Source organism: Aspergillus lentulus, assembly GCF_001445615.1.
Source record: "Aspergillus lentulus DNA, contig: Alt16, strain: IFM 54703, whole genome shotgun sequence".
Taxonomy (NCBI): Eukaryota; Fungi; Ascomycota; class Eurotiomycetes; order Eurotiales; family Aspergillaceae; genus Aspergillus; species Aspergillus lentulus.
This window is the reverse complement of record NW_028322113.1, coordinates 2,077,563-2,102,097: the sequence shown is the minus strand read 5'-3', so window position 1 is coordinate 2,102,097 and position 24,535 is coordinate 2,077,563. Positions and strand designations below refer to the sequence as shown.

At 48.7% G+C, this 24,535-nt stretch overlaps 5 protein-coding genes and 1 non-coding gene across 6 annotated transcripts, besides 12 other annotated features; 3 read left to right on the top strand and 3 right to left on the bottom strand.

The window, feature by feature from the left end:
• Window positions 1-1,743: 1,743 nt before the first annotated feature.
• On the top strand, window positions 1,744-5,913 carry sskB (mitogen-activated protein kinase kinase kinase; the record flags this gene model as incomplete). The annotated part of the gene is made up of 2 exons (XM_033564584.2): window positions 1,744-3,548; window positions 3,603-5,913. The coding sequence occupies 2 exons, from the start codon at window positions 1,744-1,746 to the stop codon at window positions 5,911-5,913; spliced, it is 4,116 nt and encodes a 1,371-aa protein (XP_033420475.1).
• Window positions 5,914-6,834: 921 nt separating this feature from the next.
• Window positions 6,835-8,007, bottom strand: ALT_8158 (GID4/VID24 family protein; the record flags this gene model as incomplete). Its single annotated transcript, XM_033564583.2, has 4 exons — window positions 6,835-6,901; window positions 6,970-7,327; window positions 7,385-7,535; window positions 7,591-8,007. 4 exons carry the CDS (start codon window positions 8,005-8,007, stop codon window positions 6,835-6,837), a joined length of 993 nt encoding a protein of 330 aa, XP_033420474.1.
• Window positions 8,008-8,603: 596 nt separating this feature from the next.
• ALT_8157 (mago nashi family protein) lies at window positions 8,604-9,436 on the bottom strand (the record flags this gene model as incomplete). The annotated part of the gene is made up of 7 exons (XM_033564582.2): window positions 8,604-8,618; window positions 8,681-8,806; window positions 8,878-8,965; window positions 9,027-9,090; window positions 9,151-9,246; window positions 9,304-9,341; window positions 9,399-9,436. 7 exons carry the CDS (start codon window positions 9,434-9,436, stop codon window positions 8,604-8,606), a joined length of 465 nt encoding a protein of 154 aa, XP_033420473.1.
• Window positions 9,437-9,851: 415 nt separating this feature from the next.
• On the top strand, window positions 9,852-15,529 carry ALT_8156 (coatomer subunit beta; the record flags this gene model as incomplete). The annotated part of the gene is made up of 7 exons (XM_033564581.2): window positions 9,852-10,156; window positions 10,221-10,641; window positions 10,691-11,080; window positions 11,134-12,742; window positions 12,814-12,878; window positions 13,762-13,912; window positions 14,214-15,529. The coding sequence occupies 7 exons, from the start codon at window positions 9,852-9,854 to the stop codon at window positions 15,527-15,529; spliced, it is 4,257 nt and encodes a 1,418-aa protein (XP_033420472.2).
• Window positions 15,530-15,911: 382 nt separating this feature from the next.
• On the bottom strand, window positions 15,912-17,034 carry ALT_8155 (ribosomal RNA processing 1 family protein; the record flags this gene model as incomplete). Its single annotated transcript, XM_033564579.2, has 3 exons — window positions 15,912-16,723; window positions 16,794-16,901; window positions 16,986-17,034. The coding sequence occupies 3 exons, from the start codon at window positions 17,032-17,034 to the stop codon at window positions 15,912-15,914; spliced, it is 969 nt and encodes a 322-aa protein (XP_033420470.1).
• Window positions 17,035-18,575: 1,541 nt separating this feature from the next.
• Window positions 18,576-18,592: a sequence feature (Protein overlapping with rRNA (ALT_8154, GAQ10833.1) was converted to a misc_feature.).
• A 47-nt stretch (window positions 18,593-18,639) lies between these two features.
• Window positions 18,640-18,703: a sequence feature (Protein overlapping with rRNA (ALT_8154, GAQ10833.1) was converted to a misc_feature.).
• A 61-nt stretch (window positions 18,704-18,764) lies between these two features.
• Window positions 18,765-19,868: a sequence feature (Protein overlapping with rRNA (ALT_8154, GAQ10833.1) was converted to a misc_feature.).
• A 55-nt stretch (window positions 19,869-19,923) lies between these two features.
• Window positions 19,924-20,030: a sequence feature (Protein overlapping with rRNA (ALT_8154, GAQ10833.1) was converted to a misc_feature.).
• Window positions 20,031-20,639: 609 nt separating this feature from the next.
• Window positions 20,640-20,730: a sequence feature (Protein overlapping with rRNA (ALT_8154, GAQ10833.1) was converted to a misc_feature.).
• Window positions 20,731-20,778: 48 nt separating this feature from the next.
• Window positions 20,779-21,120: a sequence feature (Protein overlapping with rRNA (ALT_8154, GAQ10833.1) was converted to a misc_feature.).
• Window positions 21,121-21,184: 64 nt separating this feature from the next.
• Window positions 21,185-21,267: a sequence feature (Protein overlapping with rRNA (ALT_8154, GAQ10833.1) was converted to a misc_feature.).
• Window positions 21,268-23,359: 2,092 nt separating this feature from the next.
• Window positions 23,360-23,503: a sequence feature (Protein overlapping with rRNA (ALT_8154, GAQ10833.1) was converted to a misc_feature.).
• A 51-nt stretch (window positions 23,504-23,554) lies between these two features.
• Window positions 23,555-23,799: a sequence feature (Protein overlapping with rRNA (ALT_8154, GAQ10833.1) was converted to a misc_feature.).
• Window positions 23,800-23,849: 50 nt separating this feature from the next.
• Window positions 23,850-24,053: a sequence feature (Protein overlapping with rRNA (ALT_8154, GAQ10833.1) was converted to a misc_feature.).
• Window positions 24,054-24,110: 57 nt separating this feature from the next.
• Window positions 24,111-24,414: a sequence feature (Protein overlapping with rRNA (ALT_8154, GAQ10833.1) was converted to a misc_feature.).
• On the top strand, window positions 24,306-24,421 carry ALT_r094. Its single transcript, XR_016293774.1, has one exon. It is a non-coding gene; the product is annotated as an 8S ribosomal RNA (ribosomal RNA).
• A 43-nt stretch (window positions 24,422-24,464) lies between these two features.
• Window positions 24,465-24,535: part of a sequence feature (Protein overlapping with rRNA (ALT_8154, GAQ10833.1) was converted to a misc_feature.) that runs on past the window's edge.

The window sequence follows — 24,535 nt, the reverse complement described above, 5'->3', positions numbered from 1 at the left end:
CTATTGCATAGGTAAGGTAATTGCTAGTCTTCAGTTGAGATAGCTACCTACTGCTTATTTTCGTGCCTTGGGTACCTTGCGTTCGGGACCTTAGATGTGAACAGGACGTTGAAAGAAGATAAGGATCTCTTGTCCTATTGGTTGGGCAATTTCGGCATCCCGATCTGTTCGGATTAGGGAGCTTGGCACATCAAGTAATTCAACGACTCTTTCAAGGAGGTCAAAGATGGCATGGATGTTGTATAGAGCAGTAAGGTGATCATTATCCGTCCCAAACAACCGATGCTCCTCCAGCCTGCTTTTCCAATGCCGGAAATGTCTGTCAAGGCGACGGATGACCACACACCGATTTGGTAGACCGTCCCATTCCTTCTTTCTTTCGTTACGGGAGGCATCCGCCATGGGGGCGTCTTAAGCCCTTTAACCCTCAGCTTTGGTCCGTACATATAATATTGCCAATTTAGAGGATTCCAGAAGTCAATTTCCCCCAAAAGAAAGGGGAAAAAAAGTTATCTGCTGCTAGTCAGCTATGTAACATGCAAGTGCCGGTTCGCCAGGAGATGGCTACTGAGTGCTTCCAAATACATATTTCTTGGGCTAGAGCCTACTCGATGGAAACTGACATCAGATTCTCCGCATTTGTCTACCCTGTTTCTCCATAAGGCTGTGGTACTTCTGAAGCTCCACCAGGCCTAGATAATCAAGACTTTGATACGCATCCAGAATTCCAGACTCAGATGTGACAAAGCGGGCTTCCATGTAGATCCGCACGCTCCAACTTGGGAACATCGAGTCCCACTGATCAGCATCAAGTACTCCGTATATCCCTTAGATTTACTCATTTTATGCATAAATTGCTATTCTTGGTCATCATCACGTACTCAGCAGGCATATTTCTTGATAGTCGCTGATCATTGAACTGCAAATTTGTCTGTGCCTGAATTCTAGGATCGGCAGAGAGAAGTAAGAGATTCAAATCTGTCCAGCCTAGGATCACATATGCTATCACCTATGATGTATATTCAATGAGCACATAGTCTGTCCCTTTCGATCCCTTTCGAACTTCACCGGTGTTACTTCTAAGCCCACGAGCTGATTGGAATGTCTCTCTCATATTGTAGTCACAATCTTATAGTAATTCGCGAGTGGATCTATAGAGGTCAAAGAGCTCCCAAATTGTAGGACCGCGCAGGTACTGTTCTGTCACAACAAAGTGGTGCCAGAGGCCATACACTGTATGTCATTCAAAGTACATAAAATCAGCGACCCTCCAAGCATCTATGGTGAAGATAGGTTGGTATCTAATGTGTCAAAGAGCTATCTATTTTGATATCGACTTTCTTCCACTGAATGACGAGGGGAAACCTTGGAATCATTCCGAGATAAACATTGTTACCCAAGAAGAACAGGCTCAATTCTGTATGATTCGCCGTTCGTCGTACGCTGCCACGAGTCAGCTAAATTTGGCTGAAAATTACCTACACAACTCAAGCAACTACGATCAAGACAATGAAAATTATTAAAACCTGGCTGTGATAACTGTCCAGTTCATCCACTCTGGTAGAAGAAAATGGCGCTGGTAGGCCGACAGCCGTGTAGCCGTGTGGCGGCCTTAGGCAATTGGCTACTACGAATGAAACCCCGGAATGCACCGCCACACCCCTATCGAGTTTCGGGCTTGGAGCTCCCGCTTCTCCTCATTCACCATCCAACAGGACCAAAACTCCTAAAAAGCCATGCAAGATGGAGTCGCCTCAGGATCGTGAATTTCGAGTCATGGAGAATCCCGATATTCCCAATAATGACTCGGACAGCTCAGGGTCATCCGACGAGCTTCTACAGCAGCCGTATGCAATGAGGGCCAATTCTACCTTTCCAGAGATCTTCGAGCAAGCTCCGCCAGTCACCACTATCGCTTCGTCACCTCCTCCGTCGCACGCTACCGGCTTGCCAGCCTGGGCCAGCACACCAGGTCTACGCCCTCGTGGTTCCAGCGTCGGTGCAGGCGCTGCTCTCGACAAAGTCCCGCCTGTCGACGGCCTCCCTCTAACCGATCGAGATTTGCGACCGCAACGCCCGTCTGGCCCTGCTAGGACCCCGTCCAACACATACGCTCCCCAGCGCCGTCCACCTCAATACATTAGCCTCCAGAGCGACCGCCAAAGGTCCTCATCGGCTAGGAGAAGTTCCCGACGTGATCCTAACGCGCAATACCGGGCCCAAGAAAAGGCGTATGTCCAACGCATTCGGGCAAATCCACAGGCGTGGTATAACCATTTCGATGATGCCCAGAACATGGGTTTGACACCTGGTGACTCGGACTTGGAGGAGCCTTCGCCATCGTCGGAGGCTCCGTTCGAAGATGACGCATATGATCCTGACATCCAGCTGTTCCTCCCGGACGATAACCAACCGACGCTCGAGGAACTCAAGAACCCCAAGAATCAAGAAAGACTCGAGTGGCATTCTATGTTGGCCTCTGTCTTAAGAGGAGATGTTGTCAAACAGGAGAAACAAAGGCTGCTTGGCTCAGCGGAGACAAAAAGGTCCGCGGCTCAGAACAATGCGATCTGGTTGGGGGTCCGAGCTAAAACATGCGGCCGAAGTGTTGCCTTACAACGAAAGCTCATTGAGGAAGCTAGAGCTGGTCTTGGGCCGATCATAGAAGATATCATTAATTTTAAGATCAAGGGTGAGACTGAGATTGGCAAGTCGCCTATCAAGCAGGTCGAGGACATTGTTCAAAAGATCGAGGAATGCGAGATGCTGTACTCTACACATAAAGAATTCGAAGCTGCAAACCCTCGAGTGGCATCGGAGGAATACTGTTCAAGCCGCGAGGCCGTCTTTGCATGGCACAACACTATCGCCCTCATCAACACCGAACTGGCCATTCTGCAGAAGTGGGTAGGCAATGATGAGCTTGATTTCAGCAAACCCAAGGTCAAATCCGTCAACAGCGATCTCTCGGACGGATCCTCATTCCTTGATCGCATTATGAAGGAAGACGGTCTCAAGACCCTACAAGGAGATCACAATATGCTCAACGGCATTGGCGAAGTGATCAAGAAAGCGAAGACTACGCTGATTGAAAACGCGGGCTCATTTGCCCAAAGACATCTACCTCCATACATCGAAGAGCTTCTCACACTAATCAATTTCCCCTCACGCCTCATCCAAGAAATCATTCGCGTCCGCTTATCTTACGCCAAGAACATGAAGGACCCTGCTCAACAATCACCGATCCTCGTCGATCAGATGATCTCGCAGTTTCAGATACTGATGAAAGTCGCTGTTGACATCAAACAACGCTATGTAGATATATCAAGGCCTGAGCCCGGATGGGATTTACCACCTTGCATTGATGAAAACTTCGACTCGGTGGTATTGGATGCCTTGAAATACTACTTTCGCCTTTTGAATTGGAAATTGAACGTGAATAAGAATACATTCAAGGAAGCCGAAATCCTGGAGCAGGACTGGGAGTTTTCGAACGACATCGGTCGCCAGCTCGAAGGTGGTGACATCGAGGTCGCTGAACAATTCAGGTATGAGTTTTCTTTCTATCTTTAAGTGTACGCGATTGCTAATAAGCATTCTAGTGCTCTGACAGCCAAGTCACTTCAACGCCTAATGATCCACTTTGAGCGTGAGTTGACGGCACGTCCAAACGAAGACCCGATCGATATGGATAAGAGATACAAAAGTGTGCTCGACTCCACCAGAATCAGACAACGGAAGCTTTATCGATTCTCCCGCTTTCTGCGTCAACTGTTTGAAAACGCTACTGAATACAATATCTCGGCTGATATCGCGTACGACTTCTTCGAAGCGCTGCTTATTTCAGATCATTTTCTGGTGAAGTCAAACGCCTCTGTCGGCCAGAAAGGTGTCTACCTCTTCGCGCATCATGCACTGTGGAACAGACCTACAGACATCCAAGCGATCCTTGCGACCTCGTTTCGAGAAGAAGATGTACCTAAGGACTCCGCCCACGCACCTTATATTCTGGTTATCCGCCCTGAAAAGCCCCTGTCCTGGGCCGGTAAGGAGATGCAGGTTGATTTCCTGGAACAGCCCACGGATGTCAGACTTGGCAAATGTCGTCTTGTAGTTGAAGGAACGCAGCAACGACTCGCCAATGCTCGGCATGAGCTGGTCCAGTTAACGGGCATGCAGCTGGATATGGCTATTGAACAACGGGCGAACCTCGGACGAGTCAACGTGGAGCTGAACAAGATTAAGAAAATCTCATTCAAGCTTTCTATGACTATTATGGACAGTGTTGCGATCATCAAAGATCAATTGAAATCGAGAGGCATAGAGAACACGGAGCTTATCCAATCCTGCTATGCTTTCGCAACAGAGTTTGGCAAGCGTTCTTCAAACTATGTCGACCCTAACCGACGTGCTATGAATAGCGCTAGACTTGTCGAACTATCACTGGAATGGGTTTCGTTCATTTGCGATGACTGCGATGCCGCTGACCGAAAGACATTTAAATGGGCCGTAGCTGCCCTTGAATCCGCGATGGCCATCACCTCCAGCAGACACCTTCTATCAATGGACGATTCCCAGTTCAGTCAGTTGAGGTCAAAAGTGGCCGGATGCATGTCGTTGCTGATTTCTCACTTCGATATCATGGGTGCCCGTTCGTCTCTTGCAGCACAAGCGGAGAAGCAGCGCATGGAGGAGCGCGCGGGAGCCCGAAAAATTGGAGCTGGCCGAATCCTCACAGACGCAGAAGCTGCAAAACTTGTTCGCGAGCAGCGTTTAGCTCGCTTGCATGACATCGAAGACAAACGAGTGGAAGAAGATGCCAAGCGCCAGGCCCTCGGAAGAGTACTTGAAGGGTCCAACGAGGCTGACCGATCTCTTGCGGTCCTCTCGTCCTCTGCGACTAACGTTACACTCAGATGGCAGCAAGGTCAATACATCGGAGGTGGTACTTTCGGATCTGTATATGCTGCCATCAATCTCGACAGCAACTATCTCATGGCGGTCAAGGAAATTCGCCTTCAAGACCCTCAACTTATTCCGAAGATTGCCCAACAGATCCGGGACGAAATGGGGGTATTGGAGGTCCTTGATCACCCTAACATTGTCTCTTACCATGGTATCGAGGTGCATCGAGACAAAGTCTATATCTTCATGGAATATTGCTCTGGCGGATCTCTAGCCAGTTTGCTTGAGCATGGTCGTGTGGAAGATGAGACAGTCATCATGGTCTATGCTCTACAGCTTCTCGAAGGATTGGCATATCTACACCAAGCCGGCATTGTCCACCGCGACATCAAACCCGAGAACATCCTTCTCGACCATAACGGCATCATCAAGTATGTTGATTTTGGTGCTGCCAAAATCATTGCGCGCCAGGGCAAGACCGTAGTTCCGATGGATGCCTTTACCGGACCTAATCACAAGGATGCTGCTCTCGTCCCCAAAGACTCCCAAATGGCGCATCAGCGGGGCAAGAACCAAAAGACGATGACCGGAACACCAATGTACATGTCTCCCGAAGTGATTCGCGGCGATACTTCAAGGTTAATCCACCGCCAGGGAGCGGTCGACATCTGGTCATTAGGGTGCGTGATCCTGGAGATGGCCACAGGTCGCCGACCTTGGTCTACGCTAGACAACGAGTGGGCAATCATGTACAACATTGCTCAGGGGAATCAGCCACAGCTACCTTCAACCGATCAACTCAGCGAACTGGGCATTGATTTCCTCCGCCGTTGTTTCGAATGCGATCCTTTGAAGAGACCCACAGCCGCGGAACTGCTACAGCACGAATGGATCGTCTCAATTCGGCAACAGGTCGTCGTTGAGCCCCAGACCCCGAGCAGTGACGGCGGTAGTAGCAGCATCAGCAGCTCCAATTCATGCAGCCGCCAAAATTCTGCATACATGTAAACCACCTGTCCAATCTTTTATTGCCATTATCATCTTTCGGTTTCAATTTCTTTTCAGACTTTTTCACGGAAGCTCCAGCTCACTTTCCACACTTCACATCTTATCTTTCTCCTCCTCGTTTCTCTTCCTCCGCTCGAGAAGTTCTGGCTCGCACAAGTTTCAGCAAAGAGATTGCCCGTGATACCCCCAACTTGCTACGTTGTTTCCCTTTGTTTGAAGCACTTTAAGATTGGCTCTTCTGCCCTATTGTGTATGTTGGAGCTGTTAGCCAAGGCGCTGTGCATGTCAGCTAGTTATCCGGATGTATCTAAGCAGTACTAGCTATTTCAGCATCTTTTCATGCTTGCATTGACCGTAGTCATTATGTGATGTACCGATATTGAACAAGTTCAAGCATGTGATGACCTTGGGGAGATTACTGATACCGAATGTGCGACAGGCACGTAGTCTTCAATAGCTGCTTTAGGCTAAAAAAGGAATTGCATTCATGAGTTCCCAGGAAATCGGAGATGAAGTGGGCAGACATGAGAGAGAATATGAGAGGTTCATCAGGGACAGCTGTTCAAACTTACAGCTGGATGACCGCGAACCGCAGTACAGGACAAGATGATGAGATACACAAGACGTCAAAGTAGAATCGAAAAAGACCATGTGAACCAAGTTGCGCCAAATGGAAAGACATCATGAGAGGAATCGTAGACGGTCAAGGAACGGTAGAGGTAACGTGGATCTCAGGGCCGTTGAAGAAAGGAGATAGCGTGATCGTGACCAGTAAACCGAAATAAATATAGACAACGACACAAGAGAGAAGAAGAAGGAAGAGTTAGGGCTGAAAGGTAGATAGAAGAGCCAGGTGCGAGGCCCTGGCAGTCTGCAAGCATCAGAACAAACCAACGCAAGGGTTGGCGGGTATCAAGAGAATCAACGGAACTCCATTGCGGGAGTGCAACCATGATCTTCAACATGTTTCAGTTCAAGCTGCTGGTACCTGCAGAGAATCGAAGATGCGTTAGTACTCAAGATCCAAGACTGGTTAGCTGTTTGACCGATACGTACTTCTCACTCTTCGCATGAAAGTAAATGCCGGTCACGCTTCCTTCAATCTGGTTGAAGCATATGTAATAGAAGCCCTCGAAGCTTGCGCCTGAGATCGTTCTCACCCGATGATCAGGAACGAGAAAGTACTCTTTCCATCGCATGAATATGTGTTCACGCTCTGCGAAGTTCCAGTAGGTGAAATCAGGCTTCTTCGCCTGTTTGGCAAGAGGCCGCCAGGCAGGAAATCTGGCCCAATGGTGCATGTCGGTCTTCTCCGTTGCACCCCACGCTTCATTTCTGGTCTTGAAAGTGTGTTTGGTTCCAATAATTTCTCCTTCGAAGAACGTTGTCAGAGTAGGGTGATCCTCGGTGAGACCTACAGGTGCAAGAGAAGGTTAGCTATAATGTTTTACATACGGGATAATCCACGGACCTTGTATACGAAGATAGCCGCAGAGGTAAGATTCAGCCATATCGACATGTTTGATCTCTACGTCGACGTTGTACACTTGACGGTCCGACTGTTGTGTACCAGTGAATTTGCTTCCAGGGCGAAGATAAGAAGAGGTGTAATTAGGAAGAAGCTGTTGTCAGTGTCAGTAAAGCAGTGATATCGGCGCAAGAGACTGGCTCACTAACCCGAACATTAGAAAATTCATAACTTAAGAGTGAAGCAGTGGATGGCGATGCAACAGTCGACGATGGCTTTGCGGAGCTTGCTGTTCCCCTCGCCGGGCTCAACCTGCCCAATGCAAGTTCGTCATCGGATCCCATCATGCCTTTTTTGGGAGCGCTATGACCCGATGCAACTCCTGAGACATCTGTGTTGGACTGATTGATGGTTCCATCAGGTTGGGCTGTCAAGAGGGTGTGCGCTGATCGAATGGAAGGTGACGAGGCATTGTCGGGGACATCGCTCTCCGTGGCAGAGGGCTCCGGAGAGTCTCTCCAAGAGGACAATCGCTCAACCTCAGGTGGGCAGGTCGTATGAGTAGATATGTCCTCGGTGATTGATGCAACATTCAGAGGAGATGTGTTGTCACTCGGTGTCGGCATTGAGGCTAATTAAGGACGGGATGACATCGGATCTAATCAGCTTGCAGGGCCCCCACACAGGGTATAGAAGAACGATTAGAAGAAGAAGCAGGAACACGACAACCACAATAGCAGCAACAGCCAAGAGAGGAAAAGAGAATTCAGGGTTGAATGGAAGACGGAAGATTACTTTTTAAGGTGCAGCGCAGAAGGGTGTCTGAGCGGGAAGACGCACTGCCTGAAAGGGATAGTCTGATCATGCGGGCGCGGGGGAGGCGAATTGGCGCCTGAGGCCGGAACATCTGGCCAGGCCTTTTGGGATGAGATGGCATGCGCTCACTTTTGGGCAGTGCTTGCTATTCATTTTCGAACTATAAAGTAGATCAAACTTCATGCCTAAAAGACTAGCCTCATTGAGGTGACCATTGTTGTAATAGTATTAAGCTGGGTATTTATTTTATTCTTCTACGTCTGTAGATTGCCACGGATGTGTATAGTCTCGTCACCGCGGCTAGATCATTTTGAGATTCATCATAATAGTAAACCCATTCCATTCTCGAAGAAAACGCCCATGTCGATTCCCAAAGACAAACTTCACCACATATCCGTATCATGACTTAGATAGGCTTAATCTGCAGAAGGAACGAAAGGGTAAGTAGAGTGTCTGGAGGGTCGAAAAATCTTTTGAAATTACCTTGAAATGGAGGGAGATGAGAGAAAAGATGAGTGCTTTCAAATCCTGAACGAGGTAGTAGAAAACTCGGAGACCTTCGGGGTCTGCAGACTCGGTCACATCTACTAACGAACCGATCTTCGCGGTCTGCGCAATCGAAAGACGTTAGCACTTGGCTATACTTTTGCTTGGACCACCGTATCGGGAATTCAGCGCACCTCAAAGGAGATATGTTCGTTTCCAAGTCTGATCTCGAGCTCTTGCCGCCCATCCTTGTTCTTCTGTGGCCATTTCGAATCGTCCTCCCTAAGCTGTATTAGCAAAGACCACGATTCCTTGCATGTCACTGCCAAGGTAACTCCCATACTTCATGATCTCGCTCTCTTTGATAATGCGCTTGACCTCCTGAATCATCGCCGAGCTCACGCACACTGTAAATCCATCAGTGAGCACGTAATCCTCAGCACCCAACCATGAATTCTAGCACTCACTTTCTTTGCGGATCAGGGAGTCATTGCGATAATTTGAGTTGTTCGCATACCGAACCGCGGCACTTCGGCCATCGCCAAGGGTTCGAAAATCGAATTCTACAAGCCGTTAGTCATTGTGAGAGAACGAGGATGACTTTCATGGTGCATACTGACCTAGAAACTCATGCCCAAACCGCCCAGAGTGACCTGAGCTGCGGGGCTGTCAGCAGCTGAGGAAATCTGGGCTACAGAGCAATGGTCTGCCTTACTAGTATCGGAGATAAAATGGTTCGTTCTGGTTCGACATCTTCGGAACGTTTCAAGAGCAAATATTCGGGACTGACGTTTTGAAAGCAAGATCGCATCGGTCGAAGACGGCCTTGTACCTTGACTGCCTTAGTTTACAGGTTGGCCCGGGCGGAGCTTAGTCATCCACACAGTCCGGACAGCTTGCTCCGCCGCGCAAATGGACAAGTTGATACTCAAGCCCCGGATTGCCAAACAATTGCACTGATGAATGCAAGGCAGGTGAGGGGAGCTTAATTAAGTCAAATAACATCTACTATCCTACTTACGTGTTTGCGGGAGAGTGACCTTGGTATTTTCCCCCGTCCCCCTCGAATGCTAAAACGACAACTTGTACTAATCAACTCCAAAGCTCTCCTCCCTCCTTATCCTCCCACCCCCCATTACGGCCGTCTGCCTCTCGAATCCCAGGCACCATGGCGTCATTTCTGGAAAATGCTTACAGCTTGGTCCATTTGGACAATACTGCTGATCAACCAACTGTACAGGAGCTGAAATTGCAACTAGAGAAGGGCAATGATGAGACGAAGGTGGAAACAATGAAGCGGATCATCACAATCATGCTGAATGGCGACCCGATGTCCCAACTCCTCATGCACATCATTCGCTTTGTTATGCCGTCGAAGAGCAAGCCTCTCAAGAAGTTACTCTACTTCTACTACGAAATCTGCCCGAAGCACGACGCCAATGGCAAACTCAAGCAGGAGATGATCTTAGTGTGGTAAGGATACAGACTCGCACGCTTTTGGCTCTCCTACCAGTCTAATCATTCCATTTTTGCGCAGCAATGGTATTCGCAATGACCTTCAACATCCCAACGAATACATTCGAGGCAACACTCTCCGCTTTCTATGTAAACTCCGTGAACCGGAGCTCATCGAACCCCTCCTCTCGTCCGCACGCTCATGCCTCGAACATCGCCACGCATATGTGAGAAAAAATGCAGTTTGGGCCGTGGCTTCCATTTTCCAACACTCTGAGTCTCTAATCCCAGACGCGCCAGAGCTCATTCAAACATTCCTCGAGTCAGAGACTGATAGTACTTGCAAGCGCAATGCGTTCGCTGCTCTGATGTCCATCAGCCACCAGAAGGCTCTTGAATACCTGGCCACAACTTTTGACAGCATCCCCAATACAGATGAGCTACTTCAGCTGGCGGAGCTAGAGTTCATCAGGAAGGATGCGGTGCAGAACACTCAGAACAAGGTGGGTCGGTTGTCAACCATGCATCATACGCGACGCTAATAAATAAAAGGGAAAATACTTGCGCCTGATCTTTGATCTACTAGAGGCGTCGACAAGTACAGTGGTATACGAAGCGGCAACGTCGCTCACGGCTCTTACCAGTAACCCAGTGGCCGTAAAAGCTGCGGCAAGCAAATTGATTGAGCTCTGCATCAAAGAAGCCGACAACAATGTCAAGCTTATTGTACTCGACAGAGTCGACCAGCTTAGAAGTCGCAATGAGGGCGTCTTGGATGATCTTACCATGGAAATTCTTCGTGTTCTCTCCAGCCCTGACATTGACGTTCGGCGCAAAGCTCTCGGTATCGCCTTGGAAATGGTCTCGAGCAAGAATGTTGAAGAGGTCGTCATGCTGCTGAAGAAGGAACTAGGCAAGACGGTAGATGAGCAGTACGAGAAGGTATGGATATACTTTGATCTGCGGCAAGGATCGAATACTGACAACGTGCACAGAACAGCGAATATCGTCAGCTCCTGATCCAGTCGATACACCATTGTGCTATCAAGTTCTCCGAGATCGCTGCTAGCGTCGTCGACCTCCTGATGGATTTCATTGCGGACTTCAACAATAACTCAGCCGTCGATGTGATCTCATTTGTGAAGGAAGTTGTGGAGAAATTCCCTAAACTTCGTGCTTCTATCGTCGACCGCCTCGTTTCTACTTTGAGCGAAGTTCGTGCTGGAAAGGTCTACCGTGGTGTACTGTGGGTTGTCGGAGAGTATTCCCTGGAGGAGAAAGACATCCGTGAGGCCTGGAAGCGGATCCGGTCAAGCCTCGGCGAGATCCCCATTTTGGCTTCTGAACAGCGGCTTCTTGACGAGGTGCCCGATGAGACTGCACTCAAAGAGCAAATCAACGGTCATACCAAGCCTTCAGCTCCGACTGGTTCTCGAAAGGTGCTGGCCGATGGCACGTATGCGACTGAGAGTGCTTTGACTAGCGAGTCCGCTGCTGCCGCCAGACTTGAGGCAGTCAAGGCTGCTCAGAAGCCTCCTCTTCGTCAGTTGATTCTCGAGGGTGACTACTACCTAGCTACCGTTCTCTCCTCGACGTTAACGAAACTTGTAATGCGCCACTCGGAAGTCTCGCAGGACGTCGCTCGGACAAACGCACTGCGCGCTGAAGCGATGTTGATCATGATCTCTATTATCCGCGTTGGACAGTCTCAGTTTGTCAAGGCTCCCATTGACGAAGATTCTATTGATCGTATCATGTGCTGCGTGCGCTCTCTCAGTGAGTTTTCTCAAAGAAAGGAGTTGGAGACTACCTTCCTGGAAGACACACGTAAAGCATTCCGTGATATGGTACAGGTGGAAGATAAGAAGCGTGCTGCCAAAGAAGCTGTTGAGAAGGCCAAGACTGCTGTTCAGGTTGACGATGCGATTCCCATCCGGCAGTTCACCAAGAAGTCTGGTCTCGAGGGTGCAGAAGAAATGGAACTTGACCTGGCCAGGGCTACTGGCGGCGATTCGACTGTGGAGACTGTGGCCTCGAAGTTGAGCCGAGTTGTGCAGCTTACCGGCTTCTCAGATCCAGTTTACGCCGAGGCTTATGTCACCGTCCATCAATTTGACATCGTTCTCGATGTGCTCCTTGTCAACCAGACTCTTGAGACCTTGCAAAACCTGTCTGTTGAATTTGCCACTCTTGGTGATCTGAAGGTTGTTGAGCGACCAACCACGCACAACCTTGGACCTCGTGACTTTTTGAATGTACAGGCTACAGTCAAGGTGTCATCCACAGATACGGGTGTCATCTTCGGCAACATTGTATATGATGGAGCAAGCTCGACGGAAACCCATGTTGTCATTCTTAATGATATCCATGCAGATATCATGGATTACATCCAGCCCGCTCACTGCACCGAGACTCAATTCCGGACGATGTGGACCGAGTTCGAGTGGGAGAACAAGGTCAACATCAACTCCAAGGCGAAGAGCCTTCGCGAGTTCCTCAAACAACTCATGGAGAGCACCAACATGGCCTGCTTGACTCCAGAAGCTTCACTCAAGGGAGATTGCCGGTTCCTGAGCGCCAATTTGTATGCCCGAAGCGTATTTGGTGGGTACCCGATTGTTATCCTATCCTTCTTTTTTGGGTTGACAAACACTGATCTTGGAATTTGTATGCAGGTGAGGACGCACTTGCAAACCTGAGCATTGAGAAGGAGGGCGAAGATGGTCCGATTACAGGTTTCGTACGCATAAGAAGCCGTTCCCAAGGTCTTGCTTTGAGCCTAGGGTCGCTGAAGGGCCTGAAGGCTTCAACGGCATGAAGAGAGACAGTATGACTTCTTGGTGTCAGCGTTTGATTAATTGTTACCCTATGATTATAGTCACCCGTATTACATGGCTCTTGATTACTCTTTTTTTTTCTCTTCCTATGGACGAATCTGTTGACTATATGCCACTTTTATTTCTTTCCTTATTGTACCTGATTAGAGAATGGTCTATTCAGATGGAACAACAAAAGAACTTTTCCCAATTCCTTAGTGGTCCTTCAGTCAGGATGTCACTGGGCAAGAATGAGCACGGACAACTGAGCAACTAACCGATAACGCCAATAATAGCGTGGCATCTCGGTTGATAAGGGTCAGTGGAGACAATCATAGTTCATCAACTTCAAACCACCGACTACACACTCGACCGAGAGATTTTGTCCTCGGTAGCTTGTGTCAGTCATGGAAATCTCTACGTGTCATCATCAATTGGCTGTAGAAGTAGGACACTTAAATTGACTGTTACTAGGCGAGACATTTTCCTGGCTATTAGTTTCCGCCTTTCGGAAGCTACTTGGCCTGATTAGGCACGATGAACAACATCCAAGGAAGCTGTTCCTGAGGTGGAGAAACTAATCCACTCTGAGATCTCCAATATATTGGGACTAACCTCTTTCTCTCCATAACTACTAAGAAATAATAAGTACCTAGGTCAAAGCTGACTCTACCTCACTCTCCAACATCCTCCAAGAAGTTCTTGCCTTTTTCATTTTTATATTGACTATCATTATTGATTATCACTATTGTCTTGTCTTTTGGCCGTTTCTATATTCTTTTTTGGAATGGTTACTTGCTTTCGCAGGTAATAATGGCTTCTCCCGACGGCGCTACTCGCCCTTCGTTCAATGCGGATCAGCCGGATTCCCAATCTCAGTTACTCCAACCCGACTCGAAGTTGACAGTTGGACAGTCAATTACCTTGACTTTGGGTAGCGATGCGCTTGTTATTGCTGGTGAGCAGTGTCTGACAATCCATGCTTGCAGGTCATGGTTGCACATTGCGTATTCTAACCAGCTTCTCGTACTTCTACAGACGATCGCTCCACGCGAAAACCGGACCGCAGCTGCTGCGGATTACTGTCAAAGTCGAGTAGGTTTCTCCATTACTTCGCTTTTCTATCTCTTCGACTTTTATCGTGTGTCTCGGATATCAATAGGCACTTGCTGCTCTTGCGATCTGAATCAGGCATATTTCAAGGCAAATTAATCGTCCGATCTAATTAGGACCATGGCTAATGTGAGTGGATAATACAGAGACCGAAGAAACTCGATCTATCGCATTGTACAACATCCTTCATGCAGAAGTCTCCTCAGCAGGTCTGACTATCACGTATGCGGACCCTGTAACCAAGCACGATGTTACCGTTGGTGCCTTGCAATACACCATTGCGGACGAAGACAAAGCAAACGCCGAAGCATTCACGGCCAGATTACTTGATCTGGCATACGGTAATGCCAAGCGCTATAAGAGATTCAAGGTCCTGATCAACCCGTTTGGTGGGAAGGGTATCGCCTCGCGACTGTATCACCAATACGCGGCGCCGCTCCTTGCTGCTGCGCATTGTGTAGTGGAAGTAGAAGAGACAACGCATGGGGGACACGCAACCGAGATAGCGGAACAGATTGACATAAACGCATACGATGCAATTGTATGCTGCTCCGGTGATGGATTGCCATACGAGGTCTTCAATGGTCTGGCCAAGAAGCCTAATGCTCGTGAGGCGCTATCTAAGCTCGCTGTCGCCATGATACCTGGTGGTTCCGGGAACGCCATGGCTTGGAACCTTTGCGGGACAGGTAGTGTCTCCGTTGCTACGCTGGCAATTGTCAAAGGAGTAAGGACTCCCATGGATCTGGTCTCCGTCACGCAGGGCAAAACCCGAACCCTGTCGTTCCTGTCGCAATCTTTTGGTATCATCGCAGAATCTGACTTAGGAACCGATAATATCCGGTGGATGGGTGCCCACCGCTTCACCTACGGTTTCTTGGTCCGTCTCATGCAGCGCACAGTGTGGCCATGTGACCTAGCGGTGAAAGTGGAGATCGATGACAAGAACGCGATAAAGGAGCATTACAGAAAGTACGCGGCCGGAGAACCTCCCCGCCCCCCGTCTGAAGACACCGTCGCCGGATCGGGAGGGCTCCCCGACTTGAAGTACGGCACGGTCTTGGACGAGCTCCCGCACGACTGGGAAGTCGTCCCGGGTGAGAACATGGGCAATTTCTACGCGGGCAATATGGCCATTATGTCCGCAGACACGAACTTCTTTCCGGCCTCTCTGCCCAATGACGGTCTGATTGATGTTGTCACCATTGATGGAACCATCAGCCGCCTCACATCGCTGAAAATGATGACAGAGATTCCTGAGGGAGGCTTTTTTGATATGCCGGATGTTAAGATTCGTAAGGCTTCGGCATATCGACTCACTCCCCGGGAGAAAGAGGGTTACATCAGTGTCGATGGTGAACGTGTACCTTTTGAGCCGTTCCAAGTCGAAGTTCATCGTGGTCTAGGTACGGTGTTGTCGAAGTCCGGACACCTTTACGAGGCCGAGGGCCCTCGGCCATGATTACGAGTTTTATGGTCGATGCCATCTTCCCTCATTCATTTGCTCGTACACGTATTGTTATTCGCCGGTCTCTGTACCACAAAATGATACCCTCGCGCAAGACTTATATAATTTTTCTTTTCCCCTCTTTTGTTGTGATGCGGATTTACGGCAGGTGACATGGCAGCAAGGCTTGCGGGCAGCGGTCATTGCCATGTATACATAATGGGCTAGGTCAGACCAGGAACTGATGGATTTTGGTTGTACAAAGATTGATTTAGATAGCAAGAGTCGACAAGACGGCTTGCTCCAAGCAAGGTTAAATGGACATGCAAAACCATCACTACCATGCGCCGGAGAGAAATGCGAAAAAAATGAATTTTGTCTTTCACCGGCCGAGAGCTTAGTCGTCGGCGAAACCACCCCATTCCTGCTCACTATCATCGTCATCCTCCTCCTCAACTTCCCTAGTCTTGAATCCCCACAGAACCAATCGGTCGTCGTTTAAGGTTTCTGCCGCTCTTGTTCTCACAGGCTTGAAGGGGCTCTCCTTGCGCAGCTTCTCAATAGGGCGTAGTAGGAGATCCATGGGAACCTGACCCTTGACTTTCCGCGAAGACCCATCTTGTGCCTCCCCTTCCTCGAACTCAAGCACCTTTTCTATCTCATCAATCCAAATATCCAGCAGGTGGTAGCGGAGCCCATCCGGGCCATGGGGCATAGGCACGTAGTTCGGGTTCTTCTCATCGGCAGGGGGCTGATCCGGGTCGAAATTGAGCGGACACAGAGGCCCTTCCTCGATGATAGTGATATACGACTCGAGCTCGGCCCAGTCGCTCTCGCCATCCTGTCCCTTTTCCGCATCATCTTCAGCACGGGCATCGTCCTCCTTGTCTGCTTTCGAGCGCTTCTTCTTCCCCGCTGCGGCCTCTTGTTCGCGCTTGCGCTTTTTGCTGGCGCCGTTGGTGTGTGCGGACTGCTGCTGCTTGTTCCCCTTGAGGAAGATCTCAAATGCGACGCCTACGTAGCAGCGGATCAGGTAGAGATATTTATCGAGTCGTAGGCGGTCCAGCGAGTGGAAGTCCCTGCCAATGGTGATCCAGAATGCGCGCAGGAAGCGGTGGAGTGTTTCCCGCGGGAGAGTCGGGACCAGCGTGTAGGAGAGGTTGCGGGCTAGGGCTTGTTGTGTGAGGGGACGGTCGGAGTGGTAGAAGCCTGTGCGATTGGCAGATGGTTAGTCGGCTGAATAGTTCCTGGAGTCTGGGTTGGGCGGGAAAGAACGTACAGAAGAAGAGGCCTTTCCAGAGCTTGAGGAGGTCGAGGAGGGTGAGATCGGTTCTGGAGCGGAGGAAGAGGGTCAGGGATTCGGTTGCCTTGTCGCGTGTGCGCCTGTCTGTTTGGATAGAGGGCTTGTTAGTTAAGGTGTTCGGACTGGTAAAGTGAAGCTATACAGCGTTCAGTATTTCCATGCACATACCGCTGGAGGCGAGCTCCTTGACAAAAGGAGCTTTTTGCAAATTGCTCATGATTGATGATCTATGTTTTTGTTTTATTCATGTACGAAGGAGTAGGAACGGGTCGGACTCGTGTAATTGCAATGGCGTATATTCTTCTTTCTTTTTTCTTCAATGTCGATGCGGCCTCGACCATTTTTCTTTTCCTTTTGTCTTTTTTTTGTCTGTGTTTGCTTTGTTTGATTTTTATGGTGGGGATTCCTGGGCGGAGATAGACCTGAGTATTCTTATTGGAGGAGCTTATTGCAGGTACCTATCTGGTGGACACCTCAGGTATCAAGTCTCGCTAACCATCTTGTACTATGGCGGAATCATTCTCTCCCTTCATGCTAATGTATCTGTTATCAGAATAAGTATAGAGTACTTATTTACAATACCTATGCAGAAAGGATGCAGTGACAATGGAGCTGGTAATGGAAATTAGAAGCAGTGGTGATTAGATGACTCAATTTACCCTACTCCTCTGCTCCTAATTACCACTGTGGCTACTCTACAATTCTGCATGCATGCATGCCAAGGAAGAAGATTTCGTCCTTGGACTCTTATATGTGAACTGATCTGGTTTTGTACCCTCTGATTCTTTATCGCTGTACGCCTGATACTCTATCCAGTCGGAGCCCCTCTACAACGCTTGCCTTAGGCTGCAATATCGCCCCCAAACACTTCCGCAACTCCGTCATAGTTACGCCCCGCAAGCAAGGAAATGTTCAGGAGGCGCAGTGGAGGTCCCGGATAAGAACGGAACCTGAAAGCAATCGTGACTACGCCGGAGCTTGCGATCCAAGCAGCCAAATTTATGCTATGAACGGGGCACTTGGGCAATTCAGAGCCGTACAAACAGAGGAAATAGACCAGGCAGAGCACTGAGGTCATTGGGTATATGAAGCTAGTAGAGGGTTTGGGGAGCCCCAAATTACGTTGAGCGGAGCCAAGCCCTCATATCAGCGGACACTATGGATGTGAATAGGTTATTATTTCTTCGGTGAGCGATCATTGCAGCACCCACGCAGCTATTAGTTATGATTGGCTGGGACAGCATATGGGTTAATCCATACAACCATACCCCGTAATCTAGTACCATTTAGCACCTGAATGAGCCATGGAAGGGCTACTATTAGCATAGCCGGCCAACCATATAGGGTTAACCGCGCCGATCCGACTAAGAGAAAAGACCCATGACTGAGAGATTGATATAAGCCTTTAATGCCTTGAACATTTAGTTCATTATATTTTTTATGAAGAGGCTGCGCATCATTCTTCCGAAGGCCCATATCTTTTGTTTTTCTATTGGGAACTGCGTGGATCTGCGGGGTAGCAAATCAAAACAATCTGCGGCAGGGCGAGCACATGAGATACCTTACTTTCAGCCAGTTGCCGTGACAACATCAAGCTGCTTCTGACAGCGTTATTCAGTGCTTGCACGACAAATGACACAAATGATCCTTCTCACCTACCTGCTGGTATACCTTTTTTCTACCAATTCCCCCAGCGTTGTTCTCACAACACCACAATCTCTATGTATAGGCCTTAATTGTCGATTTATTCTGCCACATATGGAAGCAGCGCCACGGTAAGATATTCTGCTATGGATGCTGTGGTGCTCGAGGCTCGGTTCAGGCATATGGCCATCGCTGATGAGAACGATAACCACGATGCCTCTAAACCGCAGCAAAAGGCCAAAGTATGTATATTGTAAACAGCCCTATAGCTAGTTTTTGGAGACAATTAACGACAGAGATTAGGTTGCGACTTCCACTACACATCTGTCGAACAGAAGCAAGCAACTAAAGAACTCCGAGACTGCTCTTCACAAAACCACGGTCACCAATCTCCTCCAAACAACACCAGCAAGAGTACAACAGACTTCTTCGAAGACTAGACACCCTCTCTCTGTTGTTGTGTCTCAAGAATCGGATGAAGCTGTCGATGAAGAAGATGAGCTTGCGGCTACTGATGTCAAATCACAAGCCACAGTTCAAGGCCCTACCCAATTCCATGCAGCCCAAATAAAAGGCAGACAATCACTTTCACAACTTCGGCACCCTCTCTCTGTTCTATCGCAAGCGCCGAATGCCGCTGTCAAGTGGGAACAGCACACCGTCCGGCTTGCTAAGCAACCGCAGCCCAAAGTGTTTCATCTGGGCATGTTCGAAGTTGGTCGTGCACTGGGCAAGGGAAAGTTTGGGCGAGTATACCTTGCTCGAGAACGCGACACCGGGTTTGTTTGTGCTTTGAAGGTCCTTCACAAGAAGGAAATCCAGCAGGGAAGGGTAGAAAAACAGGTGGCCCGTGAAATTGAGATCCAGAGTAACCTGCGACATCCCAATATTCTTCGGCTCTTCGGTCACTTTCACGACAGCAAACGAATAATTTTAATACTAGAGTATGCCGGCAAGGGTGAGCTATACAAACATTTGCAAAAAGAGGACCGTTTTCCTGAGTGGAAGGCTGCACAGTATATTGCGCAAATGGCGAACGCTTTGCAGTACTTACACCGCAAGCATGTCATTCACCGGGATATTAAGCCTGAAAATATCCTCGTTGGTATGCATGGAGAGCTAAAGATGTCGGATTTTGGCTGGAGTGTCCACGCGCCGAGTGGCCGCAGGCTTACGAAATGTGGGACATTGGACTACTTGCCCCCAGAGATGGTCGATCCGAGGAAGTGTGATAAGCCCTATGATCAGAATGTTGACTTATGGTCCCTAGGGGTTCTAATGTATGAATTCTTGGTTGGAAGAGCTCCTTTTGAAGATACACCTGTTATGACTCAAAGAAGGATAGCGAGGGGAGATATGACAATCCCTGCTTTCGTTAGCCCTGAAGCAAAGGACCTTATCAGAAAGGTAAGATGACTGTTTCTCTCCCATAGGCAACAGTGCAACACTAACAGCATTTAAGCTTCTTATTCTCGATGCGGACAAGAGAATTTCTCTGGAGAATGTCCGCCAGCATCCTTGGATTATCAAGCATTGCTCCAAGCATGCGAAGACTGTGGAGAAGGATGAGTGAGTTTTGATTGCAGGATAGACAATCACAGATGCTCTCAACAATGAATTGCAACAGCCGTTGCTGAATAGCGACCATCCGGCCTAAGAGGTTCTGGATATAAGGCGGTTGAGTGTCTTTGATACAACCAGCCGACAGCAACCCGGATTATGAACACCTGTGATGAGTTATCCGGTGAATAGTAACCATATAATATCATCTAAGCACTTGATTGATGTTCAGATACATTGTTATATCAAACTACTAGTGATCCATGCGGTCGATGTTATCCCACTTTTGAGGTGTTGTAATGAGCTAAAACGAACCTGGTTTGGCTCTTAATGAAGAAAAAGCGGTTGTGGAGAGGTGGCCCAGTGTTTGGGAACATAACCACTTACAGTAAAACCACATAAGGTAACGGTGGGGACCATGCCAAGGTTTTGCCAAGCGGGGATGTCCACGGCGCAACCTCATCCGAAGTAAGCAATCCGCTCAAAGCCTCAAACATGTTTGGTTGACAACATCACTCGCGCGAATATAGAGTTAAGAGGAATAGGCAGTTTCCGAACATACATTATTCATAATAATCTCCATCTTTTGTTGCTAACACATTCGCTTTCTACGCCTAGCATTTCCGCCTCAAAAGGGTGGGTGCGGGAGACAACTGTAAACATGCTGGACGCGCTTCCTTCAGAGCTTTTGGATATGGTAGTCGGCCAAGTGAGTCCGTTATCTGCTGAAACTCTGCCTTGTATGCTTATCCTTAAGATTGCTGGCCGTAGGGATCTGAAACAGCTCTGCGAAGTCTGCACTAGCCTTCGAGATTGCGCTATCCCCCATCTCTATCGGTCTATTGTCCTATCTGCCACAGAGATGTCATTAGAGCAGTTAGCTAAGACGGTGGAGGCAATACCCAGGAGATACATGGAGTATACACAAGAATTCGGCCTGAGCATTCCGATACATGAACGGGTAGACTCGCGCTGCGTACACCGCGACGGCAACGGCCAAGAACTCACTGAACTCATGGACGACGAGGGCGATTTATTCTTTAAAGATACAGACGATGACGGTACGGATGACAAGTATACAGACGCGAAGATAGCGGAGGTAAGCGGAGTGATGTTGATTTTCACTTATTTTCTGATATTCATATGACTAAAAAATTGCACAGGACAACCACACTGGCCCTTTCTTCAAGTTGATTCATGCTTTAGATTCCTTGCAGTTCTGCGATGATCAGTTACGAAGTTTCCGGTTAGTACAGCGTTCGTCGCTTTGGCCAACGACTTACTCAGACATAGGTGGGAGCTTGGAACATGTATTCCAAAAGCCCTACTGTCTGGTACTGAGCTTTCTCCTCTCAGGAACCAGAAAAACATTCAATCCATTTCACTTATCACGGATGGTGAATGTAGTACAGGCACGAGCTCGCAGTACTTAGTGGACCTTGTTCAGTTCAAAGGTTTGAGAACACTTGTCTGGAAGGGCCTGAACAGGTATACCGATTTCGAAACTGTCAAAGACTGCATTAGAGTCCATGGCCACCAAATTATTTCACTTACACTAGATCTTGTGAATTGGGATCGAGCAGAAGGGATTTGGACCGACGGATTTCGCCGGCATAGCACAGGAAGAGTACCCGACAACTTCTTCGCCCGAAAAGTGCTGAATGCCCAACCTGGGGACAAAAGGATTGTTTTTCAAACTCTCGAACATCTTCACCTGTCGGCCGTCTCATTTAATGATGCTGGAGCCGAAATGCTCTGTTCTTTCAATTTCAAGAACTTAAACACCTTAAAACTACGGAATTGCCCAGGCTCAGTTGACTGGCTGCAGCTGGTACTTAGCACTGAGAGATCAATGAAGCTAAAGTCCTTCGAACTTGCTCTCGACCTCGGTCGTCTTCAAAGGGATGATTACATGCGTATCACGGAGACAATCTGCAAGTTTATTCAACAAGTTCCCAAATTAGAGAAACTCTATCTCATGCTCCCCGAACCCTTCGATTGGGCAGCTCTCACAAGTGCAATCTCCAGTTGTTGTTGTTATCTTACGCGCTTTGTCATGCACCATTTAGTGGACCGAGGTGGCCAAGACCTCATCGACGGAGGTATACCTTTGCCTTCTCGTTTGGAACAGGTACTGCAAGAAAGACAATTGACCTGTTATGGATCTTCCACACCACCTGGAGAATTAGTATGTACTGACTGTGGATATCGACACTCGCATAACTGCTGACTGAGACACAAGGCCAGTCAATTACGAAAAATGCAGCCCAGACCATCATGCAAGCTGTTACATATAAGGGCGAGTGGAGTGGTCCTGGAGAAACTGTCCAGCTATGAGCAGCGCAACTGGTCATCTGCGCCGGTATTTAATTACAGATATGGTGATGGTAAGTTTGTCCCAGATTTTCAAGATATCACTGAAACATGAAGGCTAAAATCCAAATAGACCCACCGTATGGACCTGACGATATCTTTGAATTCGCAATGTGGGCCTTCAGTAATGATGGTCTTCCCAACCTTGCTGTACTCGCTTGGGGAGATTTCTCATATGAAGGTCGCTATTCGAAATTCAATGCTCTTCTCTGCAGATCTGAGAATGGCTATCGACCTTTAAACTTGGCCGACGTATCGCTTTGGGATCTTGTGCAAAACAATATGGACATGCTGGCAGCCTGTCCTTTGGATGATATCATGGGATAATAACATCACTGGAAGGACAAACATGTAGAATATAGGACACGCTTCGCTTTGCTCCGCAAAATGAAAACCATAACCTTTTTTGGAAGCGTAGCTGTTGATAAATGTTCCCCTTAGCATAGTCATCTCTCAGTTCTTTCATCACCTACTCTATTTCCAGGTTCCTTATATTTTCATGGTTTTCCTTAGTATCGAAATTGCGCAGTGCCTCTGCTATTTGGTTGAAGCTCTTCCACCTTGACTTTACAATCAGCATGCGGATTATCTGGTAGATGGCTATGAACTAAAAAGCCAAATGTATGCTCGTGGCTGTGGTATATTATCATTTCCCATAGTATGTCACTAAGGATGCTTTTAAAGTTCAATGCCTCATTTATCTACTCTCTGCACCTATTCCAACCGAGACAGTTTCTCACTGATTGTGTTCTCATTCTACCCAGCAACGCTAGACTCTCCTATGTTTATACTCACAAGAAGCCTAGAACATATCTTGGAGACTGCACATTCATGTTAGAGGAACCTGATGTCCTATCCAGCCAGAATCTGCCGATCAGACTATACAGGATTCCGGGCAAGAAACCAACAACAAGACCAGTCGCGGCAGCGAGGTGAAAGCACTGTGACTGGGCATATGCCGCTAGAGCAGAGCGCAGAGCTGGCTCGCAATCCGCCGAGCTCTCCCAAGCATGGACCGACGGGATTCTGCAGTCGCTGACCTGGGGCATTGAACGCAAGGACACGCTTGATGGTCCCGAACTCAACGATTCAGTTCTTGGGCCTTGCGAGTAATCAGTTCGACCATTAAGGATATCTTATCCGTCAACATACCCTGCCAGATTTTCGCCGGTATCATCGTCTGGCCCTGTATACTATCAACCGACCTGCGGGGCGAGCCAGTGGTCCCAATGGCAGGGGCCCATGTTACTGTTTTTCGTACAATTCTACATCTTCGCCTCGACGTTCTCTTCAAAGACAATTGCCGCATTGCCCGAAGCAGAAACCGGTGGCACAATTGCAACCCTACTCTTCGTCATGGTCCTGACCTTCAACGGCGTCATGCAGCCGCCACACGCCCTGCCCGGTTTCTACATTTTCGTGTATCGCGTGTCGCCCTGACATATCTAGTTCCAGGGGTCACGGCGACGGCACTACAGGGCCAGGCAATCCAATGCGCCAGCCGCCGAGTTGAGCGTGCTCAACCCACCTTCCGGGCCCACCTGCGGCCAGTATCTCGCTCCGTGTACAAGCTGCCGCCGGCCAGTTGTACAACCCTAGTGCAACGCGCGTACTGCCGGCTGCAGAATGCCAATCAACCCGTGGGTTGCTGGAACATCTGTATGCCCTTTCATTCTCTTTGATCCTTCAGGTACATGCTGGCATCCGGACGAACAGACTTCTGCGAGGGCTGGCGCAACTGGGGCTTGGGCTTGGGCTTTGCGTACATCGCGGCTCAGGGTTCTGGAATAATAAGCAATAGGGTGCCATTCACCACCAGGCCCCACCGCCAGGCCCTTATTGCCCTCCACGCCTCAACCCATGATACATACCGGGCGCATTTCAACAGCGGATGCCATCATTCTACCACATACGACCATAGGGTGTGGAAAACAGGGCTTCCCGTCCGCTCAGCCGTACTTAAGCCACACGCCGGCCGGTTAGTAGTTGGGTGGGTGACCACCAGCGAATCCCGGCTGTTGTATGTTTTTTAAATTCTTAGTTGTTGAATGAATTTGATTTGTGATCTAGCTCCTGCTGCTTTACCTTCACCCTCTTCGCCCCCGACCCCCCTGAAGCCCACTATTCTGCAGCTGAATGTT